A 16,284-nucleotide genomic window follows, 5' to 3' on the forward strand; every position below is an offset into this window, starting at 1 on the left:
TTGACCGTATATTGAGCCTCTTTATGATTGTTAACATACCGTTTGAACTGACTTGTTGGCAGCTTCCTTCAGTCCATATAGCCTTCCAGCTACCATAATTATCCCCTTGGTCCAGATGGTACAGTTTTCATGAGCCCAGTGCTCCTTGGCCACTGCCTCCATTTGTAGCTTTTGGAACATGCTTTCATTGCCCTCTTGGTCTTTTGAAGTGGCCGTGCAGAGATTCTGGAGCTGCTTCATTCTCCTGAATCTCTGTCTGAGGGTAACTCTTCTCGGACCACCTTCCTGACACGGTCTTTCTGGTCTCAGTAGCCGTCTGTAGTGCCGGTGATGGTGCCTGCTGTTTCCAGCCTCTTCAGTGGTAGCTTCTGTATTTCCCTCCTTTTCTGAGTTCACTCTATCTTCAGTCTTTGAGGACGTCCCTGGTTCTTCACTACTGTTACTGTCATTCCCATGGGTCTTGCTGTCATCTTCCCTGAAGAGTTGCGTATGTGTGATAGTCAACATTTTCCGTGGAATACTATCTTCTGTGTAGTATGGTCCACACAAATCACCCAGGTCTTTGTAGTTTGGTGGTTTCCCACACAAGCAACACATAAGACGCATTTCAGATAGATTTGTGTTTACCAATGGTCCTAGTTGCATGGCAGCAGTATGTGGCACTACTTTAGCAACTGTGAAAGGATTCCTCATTCTAAGTATGCCCTTTTTTCTCCGTCTCTGAAATACAACAGCGTCTTCAGGCTTGTTGACTATGGCACACCAAGAAGAAAAGTCTCTAGAGTTATTGATACGTACATAAGGACAAAAAGATAGTTTGGAATTCCTGTTGATTGGTCTCCTTCTGATTCTTTTCACAGAAATGAACTCCATCTGCTTTTCTGTAACGGTCACCACAGGACCCACAATACTAGTCTCTTCACTTTCTATATTCTCTCGTTCTCTTTTTTCTCTTTCTTCTTTTGCTCTTTCCTCTTTTTGGTCCTGCTCACATCCGGCTGCCCTTACAACTGCCTCAATTACCTCAATGGCATCTTTCATTCCAGGTTTTGGCCCAGGTTTTTTGTGGATCTTCACTGGCTTCCCAGGAGCATGCTCCATTGAGGCTTGGCTTCTTCTTTGTTTAGTTGGGTTTGCGGATGGTTTTCGGCCTCTTCGAGGTTTTTGAATAAGTTCTACAGAGATGGCTTGGGGGGTTTCTGTGAATTTATCCCCGCTAGTTGGTAGAGGTTCTGTGGACTTTGTGGTGGTGACTTTTTCCTCTATTCTTTCCTCAGGTTCTGGCGTTTCTGTTGTGTTGAGCTCATCTAGTGTCTCAGCTTCCTCTAAATTGGCTTCGCCCTTTCTCTTCTTCCTCCTCTGTTTAAGGTGCATTTCATGGTTGTTCTTAATAGCTCTCTGTTTAGCAAGTCTTGGTGTTGTAATAATGAGGCTGTCTGCTTCCAAAGCTACCACTGATGCATCTGTACTTTCCACCATGGCCCATCTCTTTCTCTTCGTTCGGACAGACTTTGTGGCATCACTCTTGGAAGTCTGTTGTGTCCTCTCGTCTAGAGTTCCAACTTCTAATGATGTCTCTGTTGAAGACGAAGCCTTATTGTCAGCAACCTCCATCTTGTTTTCTACTTTACCTTTTTCTTGTCTTCCATAATTCTTATTTGTAACCTCTTCTTCCGCTAATGGTCTCACTATATCCTTTGCTGATTCCTCTTGACTTAATTCATGCTTGCCACATTGTTGTGATACATCTTCCATTGTCATTGCTTCTTCTTGCTCTTTCATTTCCTCCTTTGTAAACTCTAGTGTCTCTGTGTTATTTATTTGAATAAAAGCCTCACCTTCCTTAAAGACAAATTCAGAAAAAGCCTTCGACGTAAAATCCTCACTTAGACTACTGTCTTGTTGCGTAGCTGGGAAGTGTTTTTTTGAGCTGGGAGATGTAATCTTCTGTACCATTGCCTCATATTTCTGCCCTCTGCCTTTGCGTGGGGGGAGAACTTTTGTTTTGGTGGGGCACTGAGGAGGCACCACAGGCATGTCACTGTTGGTAGATCCACTGCTGTTAGGAGGAGCATCTTTTGTTGAGGCACTGACAAGAGAAGCTTTCCTGGGTGGTCCTCGCTTTCTTCTGGGGCCTCGGACACTTTTCTCTTTGCCTGCTGGTAGAATCTCTTCAAACAGGACTGACTGAGATGGTAAGTTTCTTAGTTTGGGCTTTGGACCTCTCTTCTTTTTTACAGGTGGTGTGGAAATGTCTGGGCTAGATGTGCGCTTTAGTATTGATAATGTCTTTTCTTTAGATTCTTCAGAGAGGGCTGGCTTTGCAAGTGGTACAGATGAGTGTAGGGAAACATTTGTTGTTATCATGGCATCAGGATTTGGAGTTAGCAGTTTTTTTACAACTATGACCTCTTTAACTTTTAGAGAGATATCGCTGATTTTATTTTCTGTTGGTGTTGAAGTTTGAATATCTTCCCCTCCCCTTTCCTTTTCTTTTGTTAGCTTATCCTGTGAGACTTTTCTGGATCTTAAGACCATATTGTTGTTTTCCCTTTCTTGTACTTTTATTTCTGGGAGAGATCGCTTTTCCTCTGTAGGAGATCTTCCGTCTTGGTTATATTGCAGTGTTGCATGTTTTAGAGCTTTCCTGGTCCTGCTTTGCATTTCTGGGACTTGTTGTCTTGGATCTTCCCGGTCCATCAATTTTGATTTTGAAATTGAGCCCCTGGGGCGACCAACTGGAGCTTTGATGGGAGCAGCCTCAGTAGGAGGCAAAACCTCAGCAGGCTTGAATCCAGGTTTTAGACCTGGTCTTAGGGCTGGTTTTGGTCCAGATTTTGAACCTGGTTTTGGCCCTGGTTTTTGCCTTACAACAGTATCAATTTTCAGTGGCACTTCTGATTCATGTGATGCAGGCTTTTGTCCTGTCTTTTTCCCAGGTTTTGGTCCAGGTTTGGGACCTGACTTTAGACCAGGCTTAGCACCTGGCTTAGGCCCTGGTTTTGCACTGGGTTTTGACCCTGGCTTAGATCCAGGTTTTGGGCCTGGTTTTCTCTTCACATTAGGTTCAACTTTTGTTTGCATATCTGGTGCATTAAAAGAGCGAGTGCACATTCTGGATTGAAAACCATCTGTCAGCATTTTAGGTGTCTGGCTCACCATAGAATCCTGATGAGCAAGGTTAGTTTGATCTGAGAATAAAACAGTCTTGCTTGGAGCCATGCTCGATTTTTGCTGAGAGGAATTTGTTTCTTTGTCCTCCTTTTCTTCCTCCTTCTTCAAGCTCAGTTGTCGCCTTAATGCCACACCTGAATGTATAATTCTCCTTCTACCCCTAACATGCTTACGCCCATATGTCCTTGGCTGAGCAGATGGAACCATAGGCTCTGGTTTAGCTAGTGGTGTCACAGCACTGGAACAACTTATGCCTGGTTCTATATCATCATCCCCTTTTTGAGGAGATGGTGGAGTGTCAGCCCAGGAAGGGGCAGAGGGAAGTATTGACTTCCCTGGCAGCTGAGGAGAGTCTGGCTCCAGAACCTTAGCATCGCTGTGATCAATATGATCTCTAGCCTGAGCAGGAGGAGCTGCCTTATCATTGAGAGCAGAGAAGACTGGCATAGCGGACTGTGGCTGAGGTGCTGTGTCGCCAATGGCTGACTCCCTTGTTGAAACATCTGTTGCTGTCGTTGCTGCTGCTGCATTAAGATGACCGGGTCCCCCTGCAAAATCATTGTCAGTGTTAAGAGCTAAATTGTGGATTTCTGTTCTGCTGCAGAGATCTTCAGAGGGACTCATTTGGATGTCTTTGTCATTTGTGTGCTCTTCAGTTAATGACTGACTTTCTTTCTCCTCCTCCTCTGCTTCCTCCCTAACTTCTTTAGACAAAAGCTGTGAAAGAGAACTTTTTTCAATTTCTTCTTTCTCATCTTCATTTATCTCATCCTCTTCCCTATCTCTTACTACGTCTTTGTCATTCTCCTGAGTTCTGCTCTCCTTCTTGTCACAGCTAGAAGCTTCCAGGACTTCAGTTTGTGGGGTTGGAGAGGTATTTGCTGAACTGTCATCTTTCTCTGTGGAATATGGATCCTGCTCAAGGTCTCCTCTTGAAATGAATGGCAATGTTTTCACAGAACTCTCAGATGCAGTTGGAGATTCAGATTTGAATATCCCTGACTTCATCTCTTGACTAAAGTGATCTTTGTTACTGGAATCAGAGAGATCAGCTGGGGACTGTTCAACGGAATCTCTTGCATCTGAGTCATATTTGCTCTGGACCTCTTGGTACATTGTGTCTTCATAGCAATAGCCTTTTTCTGCCATGTTCGTGTTTATTTTGCTGTAGAAATTTGGGCATTTTTCCTCATCAGTCCATTTCCCTTGCTTCTCTGTAGGGTTGCTTGAGTCTGAATTACTTATAAAATCAAGAGTTTTTTCCATTGCTTCCTCTTCTTTTCCAGCAGGTTTTTCAGTCCAAGCTGACTCTTCAAAGTTCTCTTTTACAGGCTGATTGATGTGTTGTGTGTCTGATGGGGAGTCACTTTCTTGTTTCATAGGACTTGGTATTGTAATGCTTGTTGGAGATCTCTCATCACCAATGCTCTTCACTGGGGTATTCATGCCATCTCCTCCTTGTCCTGCCGTGCATCTTATAGGATCAGGGGTAAGGTTGTGCAACCCCGAGTCCCCAGACCTAGTAGACATATCATCTGGAGAGGCAATGGAGCAAGAGGAGGCTGTGTCCAGGCTGAGTTGTGTGTTGTTGTGGGCCTGGGCTGGACTTCTACCCTGGCCAAAGTAATAGAAACCTCTGTCCAATGGTTCATCACTACTGCTGGAGTAGCCACCCTCATGGAGTTCCATAGGCAATGGTTGGTGCTGTGGGGTAGAGTAAGGTTCATGCATGGGGGCCCCACCCACATTGCCACCACTGTCTGGATATGGAGGACTTTTGTATTCTTCACCTTTCTTGGTGGAGGCCCCACTTCCAGTGCTGCTGTTGCTCCCACCACTGCTGCGCTTGCTGCCCTTCTTGTTTGCAACCAGGGCTTCTGAAAGCAGGAGCTGTTGAACGTTATTGGAGATATTCTCCACCTGAGAGGTGAGAGCATTCAGGCTCCACAAGCTGGGGTTTGATAACAGCTTCTCTGAGAAGCGCTCTTTCATTGTGGGCGCTTGTGGCGTTGAAGTGTAGCTGTGGGATGCTGTGTGGGATATGTTGGGTGAAGGGTGGGACCGTGGGGGCATTAGCATGGTGTTTGTGCTGGCTTGATCTTGCATACCAGCTGAAGAGGATGACGACGACGAGGCTGCCCCAGGTGTCATTGGTGGTTGGCCATACTGGAATGATTCTGGATTAGTCATCAGTGGTGAAGGGGTGGAACTGTATGAGGGTGAGCGTCCGACAGAGCGAGCAGGGGAATGACTTGAGGAGGGGCTGCAAGTCTGATAATACTGTTCTGGAGATCTGACAGGGAGCTCTGACAGACAGTAATTTTGTTGGGGTTGGCTATAGTGTTGGTATTTAGGGTGGGGTTCTTGGGGGTTGGTCATTGCCTGTAAAGATGTCTGCTGCTCATAACCTCTGGGTGTTGACTGCTGGTATCCATAGCTGTTCTGGGTTGACCTGTAAGTCCCCTGCTTCAAACTGCTATGACTACTTAGCTGTCTGCTATACTGAGAATTTGGAGGTATGTTGTAGCCTTTATAACAATGGGGCATGGGACTGCATTTTTCCATGTATGGGGATGGAGAGGGGGAGGGTTGAGGATAGTGTAGGTGACTTTGGGGATACATGAGAGGTGAGGGAGCAGGATTAGGAGGGTGAGGCTGGTGATGTGGACTTGTATAACTTGGGGTAGAAGGCTGGTGGCATGGGGTTTGGGAGTGCCCCAACATGTTTGAGTCTATGTACTGGGAGGATCCAGGTGCAGGGGAAGCACCAGCCTCCAGTCGCCCCACCATCTCCTGTTCATACTGTGCTAACTGTGCAGGGTCCTCCCATTTCTGCTGGAGATGGCCCTCGCTCATGTACTGGGCGGAATAATTTCCTGGGCCCATGTGATTACTGTAGCCTCCAGGGCCCTGCAGGTGTTGACTGGGGTTTGGTGGGGGAACTTTGCTTCCTCTAAAGGATTTTTTTGCCTGTGAGGCTGATGAGCTACCATTTCCATTTCCACTGCCTCCAGTACTTCCTGGGTACCCAGAATAGTTTTGTTGGCTGTAACAGTCCTTGGGTCCTCCAATTCCAGCTGCTCCACCTGTGGGCACGTTTGCTGCATTAGACATAGCCTCATAGCCTGACCTGTTGTGCCCAGGGCCAGGGCCTGGATGTGGACCAGGGCCTGGGTGTGGATGCTGCGGATGGGGATGATGTGGGTGTTGCCGGTAGGTCTCCAGGCGAGATAATTCATGGGGCTCCTGCTGATAGCAGGGTTGGTTGCTGTGGTAACCACTGTTGCGCTCACGAAAGGACTGCATAACTCACTCCGTCTGTAGGCTGAGCAGGGAGGGGGAGGTGAGGTGAAACGGGAGGAAGGGGAAGAGGGGTCTGAAGGTATGGAGGGAAGAAGGAGAGAAAATAGAGAAAAAAGACAAGAAATTATGAAGGTAGGTTCTAGGGTATAAGCATTTTTCTTTGTCTAAAGAGAACTTGAGTATACATTTCAAGAGACACTTAAAGTAACAAATAATTTCTCTTTCTGAGAAAAACACACATGCAGACACACAGGCATTCAGATCCAAAGCAGATAATGTGTTGCATGCATTCCCAAACACACATATTCAGTTTTATTGGTCTGGTTTGATTGACCAATGTAAAACCTGGATTTTAAAGCATTTCTTGGTATTATTTTTCGTTCTCATATAGTTCTGTGCCATTATTTGTGTTAACTGTACATCTATCAAGTGTATTTGAACTACTTGATAAGTAAGCCATTTTTTAAATTTTAATTTCTTTAATTTTTCAACCCTTTAGTAATTTTATGTTATTTTCTGGTCAGATGTTTATGAAATTTTGAGCTGGGACCCTTACTCTTTTCTGCCTTCTGGTCAGATAGAAACTCTAGTTCACTCCCAGGAGAAGTGGTCACTTACACACTGTGTGTGTGTGCATGCTCTAAATGCGCCAGCAGAGAGGTTGTGTTGATAGTGTAAGTTGCATTTCTTCCAGTATGTGACTGCGTTTTGGGACTATACGGTTTCACCTGCATGCAAGTGTGAGTGGGGGTGTGCGTAAGTGTGTGAATGTGTTTATACAGAACAGAGATGAACAGGGGAGAGGTGGAGACTTTTGCCGATCTATAAAAGCAAAAGAGTCACCAGGAGACACAGAGCATCAGAGTGAGCATCAGAGTGCGTGTGTGTGTTACGGTGTGTATGTGCGTGTCCGAGAGAGTCAGTTTTAGTCCCCACTCTCAATCCACTCTGGGACTGTGTAGCATCTCACCAGACACAACAACATTATTCATCTATGAATACTCTGTGTGTATGTTTGTGTGAGTTCAATAGACTATCTTAAACTTGCGCACTTCTTGTTAAGAAAAGCTCTGGTCCGTCTTTTTAAAAATACTACAAACAAATGCTCACATTTATTGACCTAATATCCGTTTTCCTACCATCCTTGCTCCCCTACTCTCAGGTCAATACCGCTCCACCTGGGGTGACGTGCGTGTGGGCATACTTGTTTACACAATATCAAGGAAAAGACGTGGGATTCTCCAAAACCAAGCATGCTGAGAACAGCAGGCGGGTTCAGCAAAGACACAAATTATTTGTTTTTGGAGTAGGCCCTCTCATTCCACATTGAACATGTTTCAGTGTCGACTTCTTTACTATAGATTTCGCACTCCTTGAATGTTTTCCAAGTTACAACCGTAAACTTTATTGTGCTTTTCGAGACATAATGTGATTAATTTGATGTGGAATAAAAAAGTTAAATCTAAAAATTGTAGCAGGCGGTTTTATGACTCAACCTCAGTCGGAAAGGATGCAGAGCAGAGTTGTGAGCGATGATTCTGAACTTGAACTGGGTCAGGTCTAAAAGAAGAATGTGTTTTGGTCTAAACCAGAGGTCTACAATTCCAGTCCTCCAGGGCTGCCACTTTTAGATGTGTCCCTGGTCCAATACAGCCGAATTACTTCATTACTATGCAGACAAGTTTTTCAGAGCCCTGTTAATGACCTGATTATTTGACTCAGGTGTGTTGAAGCAGAAACACAGCTAAATGTGTTTAAACTATTTAGACTGAGATGAAATAACAGAGAATTTCTATATACTAATCACCTTTTAAGACGCTGCACTGAATTTATGTGTGTGTATCAGTTTAGAGGAGGGGGATTGATTACCTTATTCTTCACTTTTATGTTTTCTGTATAGAACTGGAAAACATGTTTCAGTTTACTTGGACTTTCTAATTATAGCACTTCTTTACATTGGTCTATTACATAAAATCAAAATAAAATGAACAGCATTTTGCGGTTGTAACATGACAAAATATGAAAAAAAAAAAAAAGTTCCTGGGGTTGGGCATACAAGACATGACACTGTAATCATATTTTTTGTGCTTGATTGCATCTTGCAATAAAACAAAACAAAGAAACCAAAGACACCTTCCCTCGAATCAATTTACTTCGTGCTTGCTTTTTCTCAAACACACACCGCGTGTGTGTATGGCGGCGTCTACATTCCCGTCACGTCCCCCTTCCACTTCCATTCGGCACCTCCCTCCCTTTCCACTGTTATCTTCCGCACAGAAGCGCGGCACCATGGTGTCGACCGATTGCCGTATTTGTGGATGCACAACGTCTCCGCTTCAGTGAGGAGCAGAGAGGAGAGAGGATGGAGCACACATGCTGAGATCACCAAATCCTCCCTGCTTATTTGTCTGCCCATTCTTCAGGGCTTGCATTAGAACAGAGGAGGAGGTTTGAAGGAGAAGCAAACTTGCATATGTTTTTTTTTTCTATATTTCCATGCAGGCCTATACATCTATATATTACAGACATCCAGCAATACACCCACATTTTCCCCCCTCTATTCTCGTCTTCTACGTTTCCAAGCTGATCGTATTTTGCATCTTTCAACAAAGTGATATCTGCACAAGAAAGATAATTCCCATTCCCATTCCACTATCTCTCCATCTTCCTCATCTTTCTATTTTGTCTTCAACCTTCCCGATAGAGATGGGGGTGGCAACGAGAGGGGAAAAAACATGGCGTTGGTGGTCTAATAGAAGGTGAGAGAGAGAGAAAGAAAGAGAGAGAAATTTCAAGCTACTAAGGAGACGGACGGTGAGGGGATGCAACAGCAGGGAAGAAGTGATAGAATGATAAGTTTGATGAGGAAGACAAGGAGAAGGGGGGCTGTAGAGGACAGAGGAGAATGCATGATTTAGTGAGTGGGCTTCACAGCCTGAGCTCATGGGAAATACAAACTGCAGCAAATACCACACATCCACTTGCATCCACATTACACACAAGGTGGGTTTATAGCGCTTTGCGAACACATTCATATCCCTTGAAACTGGCTAATCTGCTGTATTCCCTCAATTTCTCATCTCCTGAAACTATTAGATTTATTTATCTGTTTTAACTTTTCTGTGTATGTTTGCTTATTTATCATTTCTAGCAGTTTTTCTTTTGTTATTCCATCTGCTTTTACCCATTGTGACGCACTTTGTTGCACAGCAGCTAAAGATTTATTGAGTGACTGAACTTTTTGAAAGTTTAACCACAAAGCTTATTTAATAGCATTTCATATAGGCAAACAGAGTTAAGTGTGTATAATTTTCTTTTCTCATAAAAATAAGAAAAAAACGTGCTATCCTTTTTACACTTAGCTCCATTTACTCTGCTATCTCTAGGTCAGTGGCCTCAAACTGCATTCCTCGAGGGCCAGAGACCGGCAACTTTTAGATGTCTCTGCTTCAGCACACCTGGCTCCAATATGAACTCATTAGCAGAGCTCTGTAGGGCTCGACTGCATGCTAGTGAGGCAATTTCACCATTTAATTCAAGCGTGTAGGACAAGGGACACATGTAAAAGTTGAAGGACTCTGGCCCTCAAGGATTGCAGTTTGAGACCACTGCTGTAGATTATGTCTAGTGCCACTGTTTTCCTTCAACACAGAATCTCAGGGGAGGCCTAAGGAAAGAAAAATAAAATAAAGTGCCTCAAATGACAACCCCTCGAAAACCTAGAATTTAATGTCACCAGACCACAGTTGTAGTAACACCAAGATGTGAGGAATTCTTGAGTGAAAATTGCATAGAACTAAATACAAGGCAATTCTAGGAAAAAACCTGTTACCGGTTTCAAAAGACTTGGAAGCGGGGCAAAGGAAAACAACACTCAACCATAGCTCCTATTAAATACCATAGATGAAAGCCAAGTATGAGTTAGAGTGGTTTAGTCAAAGTCAAGACCTAATTCCAACTGATGTGATTCCAAGTAATCTGTGGTGAGACCTGAAAATGTATGTTTTTGAATGCTCTCCATCCAGTTTGACAGCAAATGGTTCTTTCTACAATGACAATTAGACAAATTCTTGAGCCCTACAGACAAACAAGACCCAACATTGATTACCACTGCTGCATCCAACGTCTTTTCCCTTTTCAGCTGCCTTACTATTATAATTTGAACAGTTTTGTGCTTCATCACACCTGGGGAGGATCTATTCGTTTGAAGCATTAAAATGCATCTGCCTCCAAGTTAAACACTGCCAGGAAGGGATGAGGAGAAGGAAAAGCAGGAGCGGGAGGAATAGAAAGAGGGGTGAATTTGATTGTTCCGCTGAATGGTTCATAATGCGCAGAACTGTGGCTGGTTCCAGTACCCCCCCCTTTCTCTTCCTCTTTTTCATCACATCATCTTCAGAGGCAGCTTGAGATGGGATTTATCTGCTTTCTCAACACACATGCACACACAAAGGGACAGAGAGAGACAGAAAGGGAAAGAGAGAGAGAGACAGCTCACTCGTTCCATCAAATCTGGCTCTGAAGCACTTTGGCTTCAAATCTCTTTCCTGCTCCTGGTCCGTCTGTCTGTCTGACACCAATAAACACACATGTGCGGATGCACAAAGCGGAGGCACACAGAGAGCGGAGGGATGGAACGTCTCTCTGTGTGTTTACCTCCCCAGTCATCCTGGTTAATTATGCATGCAGAGGCAGTTTGCTGGGAAGGTGGAGCGGCCTGGGAGGAATTGCACACGCACGCACGCTTGCACATTCAATCACAAGTATTCGCTAAAAAAAAAAAAAAAAAAAAGAAGTCACACACCACCGCTGGAACTACACGGCCCAGCGACACACATGTTCACTAAAGCTCAGCTCGCATGCTCCTCAACAACCTGACAACACACTTAAATATACCAGACACGAAACGCTCTCTAACTTCTCTCTTTTAGCACACACACACACACACACACACACACACACACACACACACACACCCACCCCAACACACACACACGCGCACGCTCTCGTGCCTAACACATCTTGCTTTAACACTGGGCTTAACGCAGCGTGCTCCAAAATAACGCAGAAACCCGCCCCGCCGCTGCTTCCAATCAGCACGCTGCAATCCCCTTCCCAATTACACACACTTCAGCAACGCGACACGGAGAGCATTCAGATGCCTCAGACATCACGCTCCCTTTTCTTATTTCCTGTCTGCATCCTCTCCTCTCTGCATCCTCTCCTCTCTGCACCTCCCGTGCCCTTTCATTCGATAACCTCGGGTTCAATGCAACGGATGGGCTGACAGGCCGACCGGATGGCAAACACGCAACATCTCCCCGTGTCTCGCTCCTCTGCAGTGTCGAGGCCAGACTGCGTGGGTGGTTTCCTACCCAGGAGAGAGGCTTAGGAGATTGAGGCAGCCAATATCTACTCCGACATTTGTCAGTGTCCCGTTGTCATGACACTCAGCTGGAGGTCACAGAGGGTCACCAGCAGCCAGTCACATAGATTATTGGAAGACACATGGAGGGGGGCAGAGACGTGCCACCAAAGACAGGCAAAGGGATGCTGACGTGAGGCCACAGGATACAGAATTTGTATTTGTATTTAAAAAAAAAGGGAAACACAAAATTATTCCATTTCCTGGACTTGATGACTGTGCTTCTATTTGCATATATTTGCAATTTGCATTGCAAATCTGATTCAGAAATAAAATAGCAAGTCAAAATTGTTCAAAGTGGTTCTAATTGTAATGCTTTGTGGCCTGCCTCTTGAATCCTCACTTATTCTTTCTTATATTCAAGGAATAAGGCTGTAAGCGTATATACATCTGTCCTAAAATCAGTATAAATCACTAAGATTTCTATTTTAATTTACTGACTTTAAGACAGTTGTCCCTTCCTCAGTCACAATAAAAAAGGCGAAATGATAATAGTGGAAAATTGCTGCATCTACTGGACTCTGCTAGTGCCTGCAATCTGCATTGTGACCCTGGTGGAACAATAAACCAGAGAGCATTTACAAAACGCAGCTAGTCAAATTGACTGGTGGATTTCTCCCAGAATCTTCGCTTGTGCTTCTTTAAATACAAACTAACATTGGCGCATTATCACCAAACCCAAATGCATTGTAGTCATTTGCAAGAACACATCTTTTATTGCTTTTTGTTAAGTGACATGACAGAAAATGAGTTGACTATAACCTAAGGAAATCTGCACCAAACTAATCGAGATAATCCCAAAAAAAGAGAAAGAAAAAACATGCTCAGGTGAGCTTCATACGTGTGTTTGCCTCTATAATCTGAGTTGTGAATATGATACAGAAATAAAGCAGATTCGTGTACAAAACAGGCAAAGTGATGCAATTTAATTTCTTTGTAAATTCCCCCCTATATCTTCATTTAGTCCTGTTTACTAACCAGCAAACAGGGGTGTCAGGGTAGAAGTACTGGTGAAGAACGATTATGGGCACAGTCATAACTTGCAGGTATAATGTTTTATAGCTTTTTGTTAAATGACATGGCTGAAAATATGCAAGACATGGGCAAAGCAGTCCACACCAAGATAATGCAAAATGGGTGGATAAACCAGAAATGCACATCTATTTTTTTTTTATTTTTTAGTTTCCAAGGAGAACAGCAACAGTGGAGTGAGAGTGTTTTGATCATTTATGTAGTGGGCACATATCTGATTTAAGACATTCTTTGAAGTGTTGAAAAGAGTCTCGTCTTTGGCCACAAAACTATAGCAAATGCAAAAATAGGTGGAAACTACTGCGTCCGCTGAAACTGATAGGTGTGTTTGTGAATCTGGTGACCAAAAACAGCGAAAGGCAAAGCTGCATTACTTAGTGAATTTTATCGCAAATCTTCAGTTGGTTTCATTTATGTAAAAGCTAACATGGCACAAGTATCTGTACAAGCAAATCACAATACAGCTGTTACGCATGGATGTATATTTTTATGGCATTTTGTTAAGTGACACATCAAAACAATCCACGCCAAATTAATGCAAGACTGATGGTGATAATCTTACCTTTTAGAGAGAAAAAAACATGTTAAGTTCTACTTCTGCAAACTGTGTATTTATTCAAATCTTTGATATCAGGCGTGACCTCATTAAATATGTCAGAACCACAAAATGCAAGATAAAATCTACTGCTACCTAGTGACAAACTGTAATAAAGGGTAAGAAACAGGTTTTTGATTTATATACATTTATATTACATTTATATTGAATTTCTGTCCTACACCAATACGATTCTCAGTTTGCTTCATGTTGACTAAATCAGTTGAAATAAGAACATGTTTATTTCAAACACACAAACATTTAGCTTTACAAAAATTTTGTTAGTGCTGCATATGAACTGCTAGTAGTTATTGGTATAATTACGGTTATCCCGTAATGGCTGTGGGCACAGTCATACGGGATACGGTCATACAGGGATACGGTTATCCCGTAATTATACCAAACCTTACCTTATAAACAAAACCTATAACCAAATTGCCTGCTACGTACCCATTACGCCCTTACAGTCTACGAACTGGAGTGCAGCACTGTTCGCAACTAGGATAAGTTAGAACAACTGCAGTTTAAAAGTCCATTGCACTATGCCTTCAAAATTCACTGGCTTTTTGACAAACAACTCTTTTGATTGACCATATGTAAATATGGACATTTTCGTTCACAGCCTCTAATGATAATTTGTCTTCCCGTGAACCTGATGAGGGAGGAAAACAACAAGCCCTGATGCAGGAGAGCATTTTGATTCGGTGAGGAAGGCCAGCTAATGTGAGGTTTGTGTCTGAGCATGTCTGAGCAATGTTGCCTTTCCTCCTCTCTGGAGTTTAGGGATGACTCATCCACAGCCACAGACATGGCTGGCTTTTCCGTTACAGAGGCAGGACAACATCGGAGACACAGATGTCTGCACAAACACTCTCAAAACCAAAAATACCAACCGTGCGCACTGCACACAGTTTATTTAAATACACAAAGCTGGTATAATAGAAGACAACAGCAGCACAGGCAGACACAGAGCTGCAGGTTTGGAAGAAAACGACAAAGTTTGGAGAAGGAGCGGCAGATCTTCAACACCTCGTAGAAGGATGCACAAATGAGCCTGATTTGATGCACATAGAAACAATCTCTCTCTAAATCAGTTATTACAAGACAAAAACGTTAATTCATTAGGAGTTCTGTTATGAACGTTGCATCTCTGCTTTTCCTTTGCCTTTCTTTGACTGACACATTCAGGTGATGTCCAGTGACCTTTGGGAGAGGTGCATCTTTTTTTAGCATGTTAAGACAACAACAAAAGAGTCCAGTTTCCATGGTATTCCATGGTACCAAGAGAGCGATGAAGTGAGGGCAGTAACCAAGAAAATACATAAAGAATTAAAAAAACGGGCCAGACTCATGAAGGGCCTTAGAATCTTCTCCTCTCTAAATCCATCTAGTCTTTGATGACATCTAGTTGTTGTGCTAAAATAAATGTTTACTACAGAGTAAATTTACCCCCTTGATGTTTGATGTTGTCCTAAACGTATGGCAATGATTGCTCTTTCTCCTCACATTTTCCTCTCCTTATTTTTCATCTTATGTCACCTCACCTGATGTAATCAGCTGTCCTTTGTGTGACAGCCATTGCTGTCCCCACCATAAAACATTTGACCACTCAAGTTGTAGGAAAAAAGCAAAGCATCGAGTCACACATTTTACCTCCATTTAAAAAAAAAAAATTTAGTCATTTGAGTCACTTGGACATCAGACCATCAGAACTAAGGTTATATAGAAAGATAGATCACGTCATGGTTCTTCAAAAGCCAGAAACAGAAGCACTTCAGCTTGGTGCTGCACAATGGGCAGGAGATGAGCATGTGATTTGTGAAAGGACAAAATCCTGTTCACCTATTTTTTCTGTATCCCTTCTCCTTCTTTTCCTTTCCTATAGCCTTGACCCAAAATCATTCGGCCCTCCTCTGTTCTGGTTCTCCACACAGCTATCATTTGTCTCTTTCTTTTTCCTCCACAATCCGTTTCTCTCTTTCCGTCTCTCTCGCCGTCTTTCGGCACGGTCACCTCCATCCGGCAGCTGTCGAGCGTTGCCCTTTGAAGGACTAAACCTGGTCTTTGTTGACATGGTGACAGAGTGATGAGATGGGGCGGGGATGGAGAGAAGAATGAGCGATCGAGAATTACAGGCACGCAGGCACAATCAAGCACATGGCATCTGCAAAGGGCATTTTTTTCCTCTGGTATAGGCACAGGTTGTGCATGTGATGGGAATAAGAAGAAAGAAAACTGATTGCTCACTCCCTGTTGTGCGACTTTGTGCTTTTGTGAAAGAGAGTCTGTGTTTTTCTGAAGCCAGGTGACAACAAATGTGTGTGCAAGCATTCTGTAATCTGTCCCAGACATGACCATGCTGGTATTTGTGAATATTAGAATCTAGGTAACCTTTCTTGCTCCAGAGTATGAAAAACATGCTCTGTGGTCTCTATGACGTGTCAATAACCTCACTAATGCCCACACGCGTTCTCATTTTGTGTACATGGTTTACTTCTCTCTTATACACACAAAACACACGCGAGGCAGTTGGGATCTTGTTAAATGGGGCACAAGCCTACTTGGTATTCAATCAGAATCATCCAGTGAAGGAGACTTTGGAGCAGAGGAAATAGGATGCAGAAGGAAGATTGGACAAGTGAAGACAAAGCAAAGTAATCAGCGTCTGCTCAGTCCCCGTCAACATCCAGGACTAGAATCCAAGCTGATTCTTTGGAAAATGCAACATTGATCCATTTCCCAGGGATGCATTCAT

General features: G+C 43.5%; 1 protein-coding gene across 2 annotated transcripts in view; it reads right to left on the reverse strand.

The window, feature by feature from the left end:
- Positions 1-16,284, reverse strand: part of rai1 (retinoic acid induced 1) — a 63,365-nt gene that overhangs the window by 6,341 nt on the left and 40,740 nt on the right. For both annotated transcript variants that reach the window (XM_028042845.1, XM_028042844.1), the window contains exon 2: positions 40-6,550. In XM_028042845.1, the coding sequence (XP_027898646.1) occupies positions 40-6,480 (6,441 nt within the window). In that variant the 5' untranslated portion in view covers positions 6,481-6,550. The remainder of the gene's footprint in view (positions 1-39; positions 6,551-16,284) is intronic.

Source organism: Xiphophorus couchianus, chromosome 16, assembly GCF_001444195.1.
Source record: "Xiphophorus couchianus chromosome 16, X_couchianus-1.0, whole genome shotgun sequence".
In the NCBI taxonomy this organism is placed as follows: Eukaryota; Metazoa; Chordata; class Actinopteri; order Cyprinodontiformes; family Poeciliidae; genus Xiphophorus; species Xiphophorus couchianus.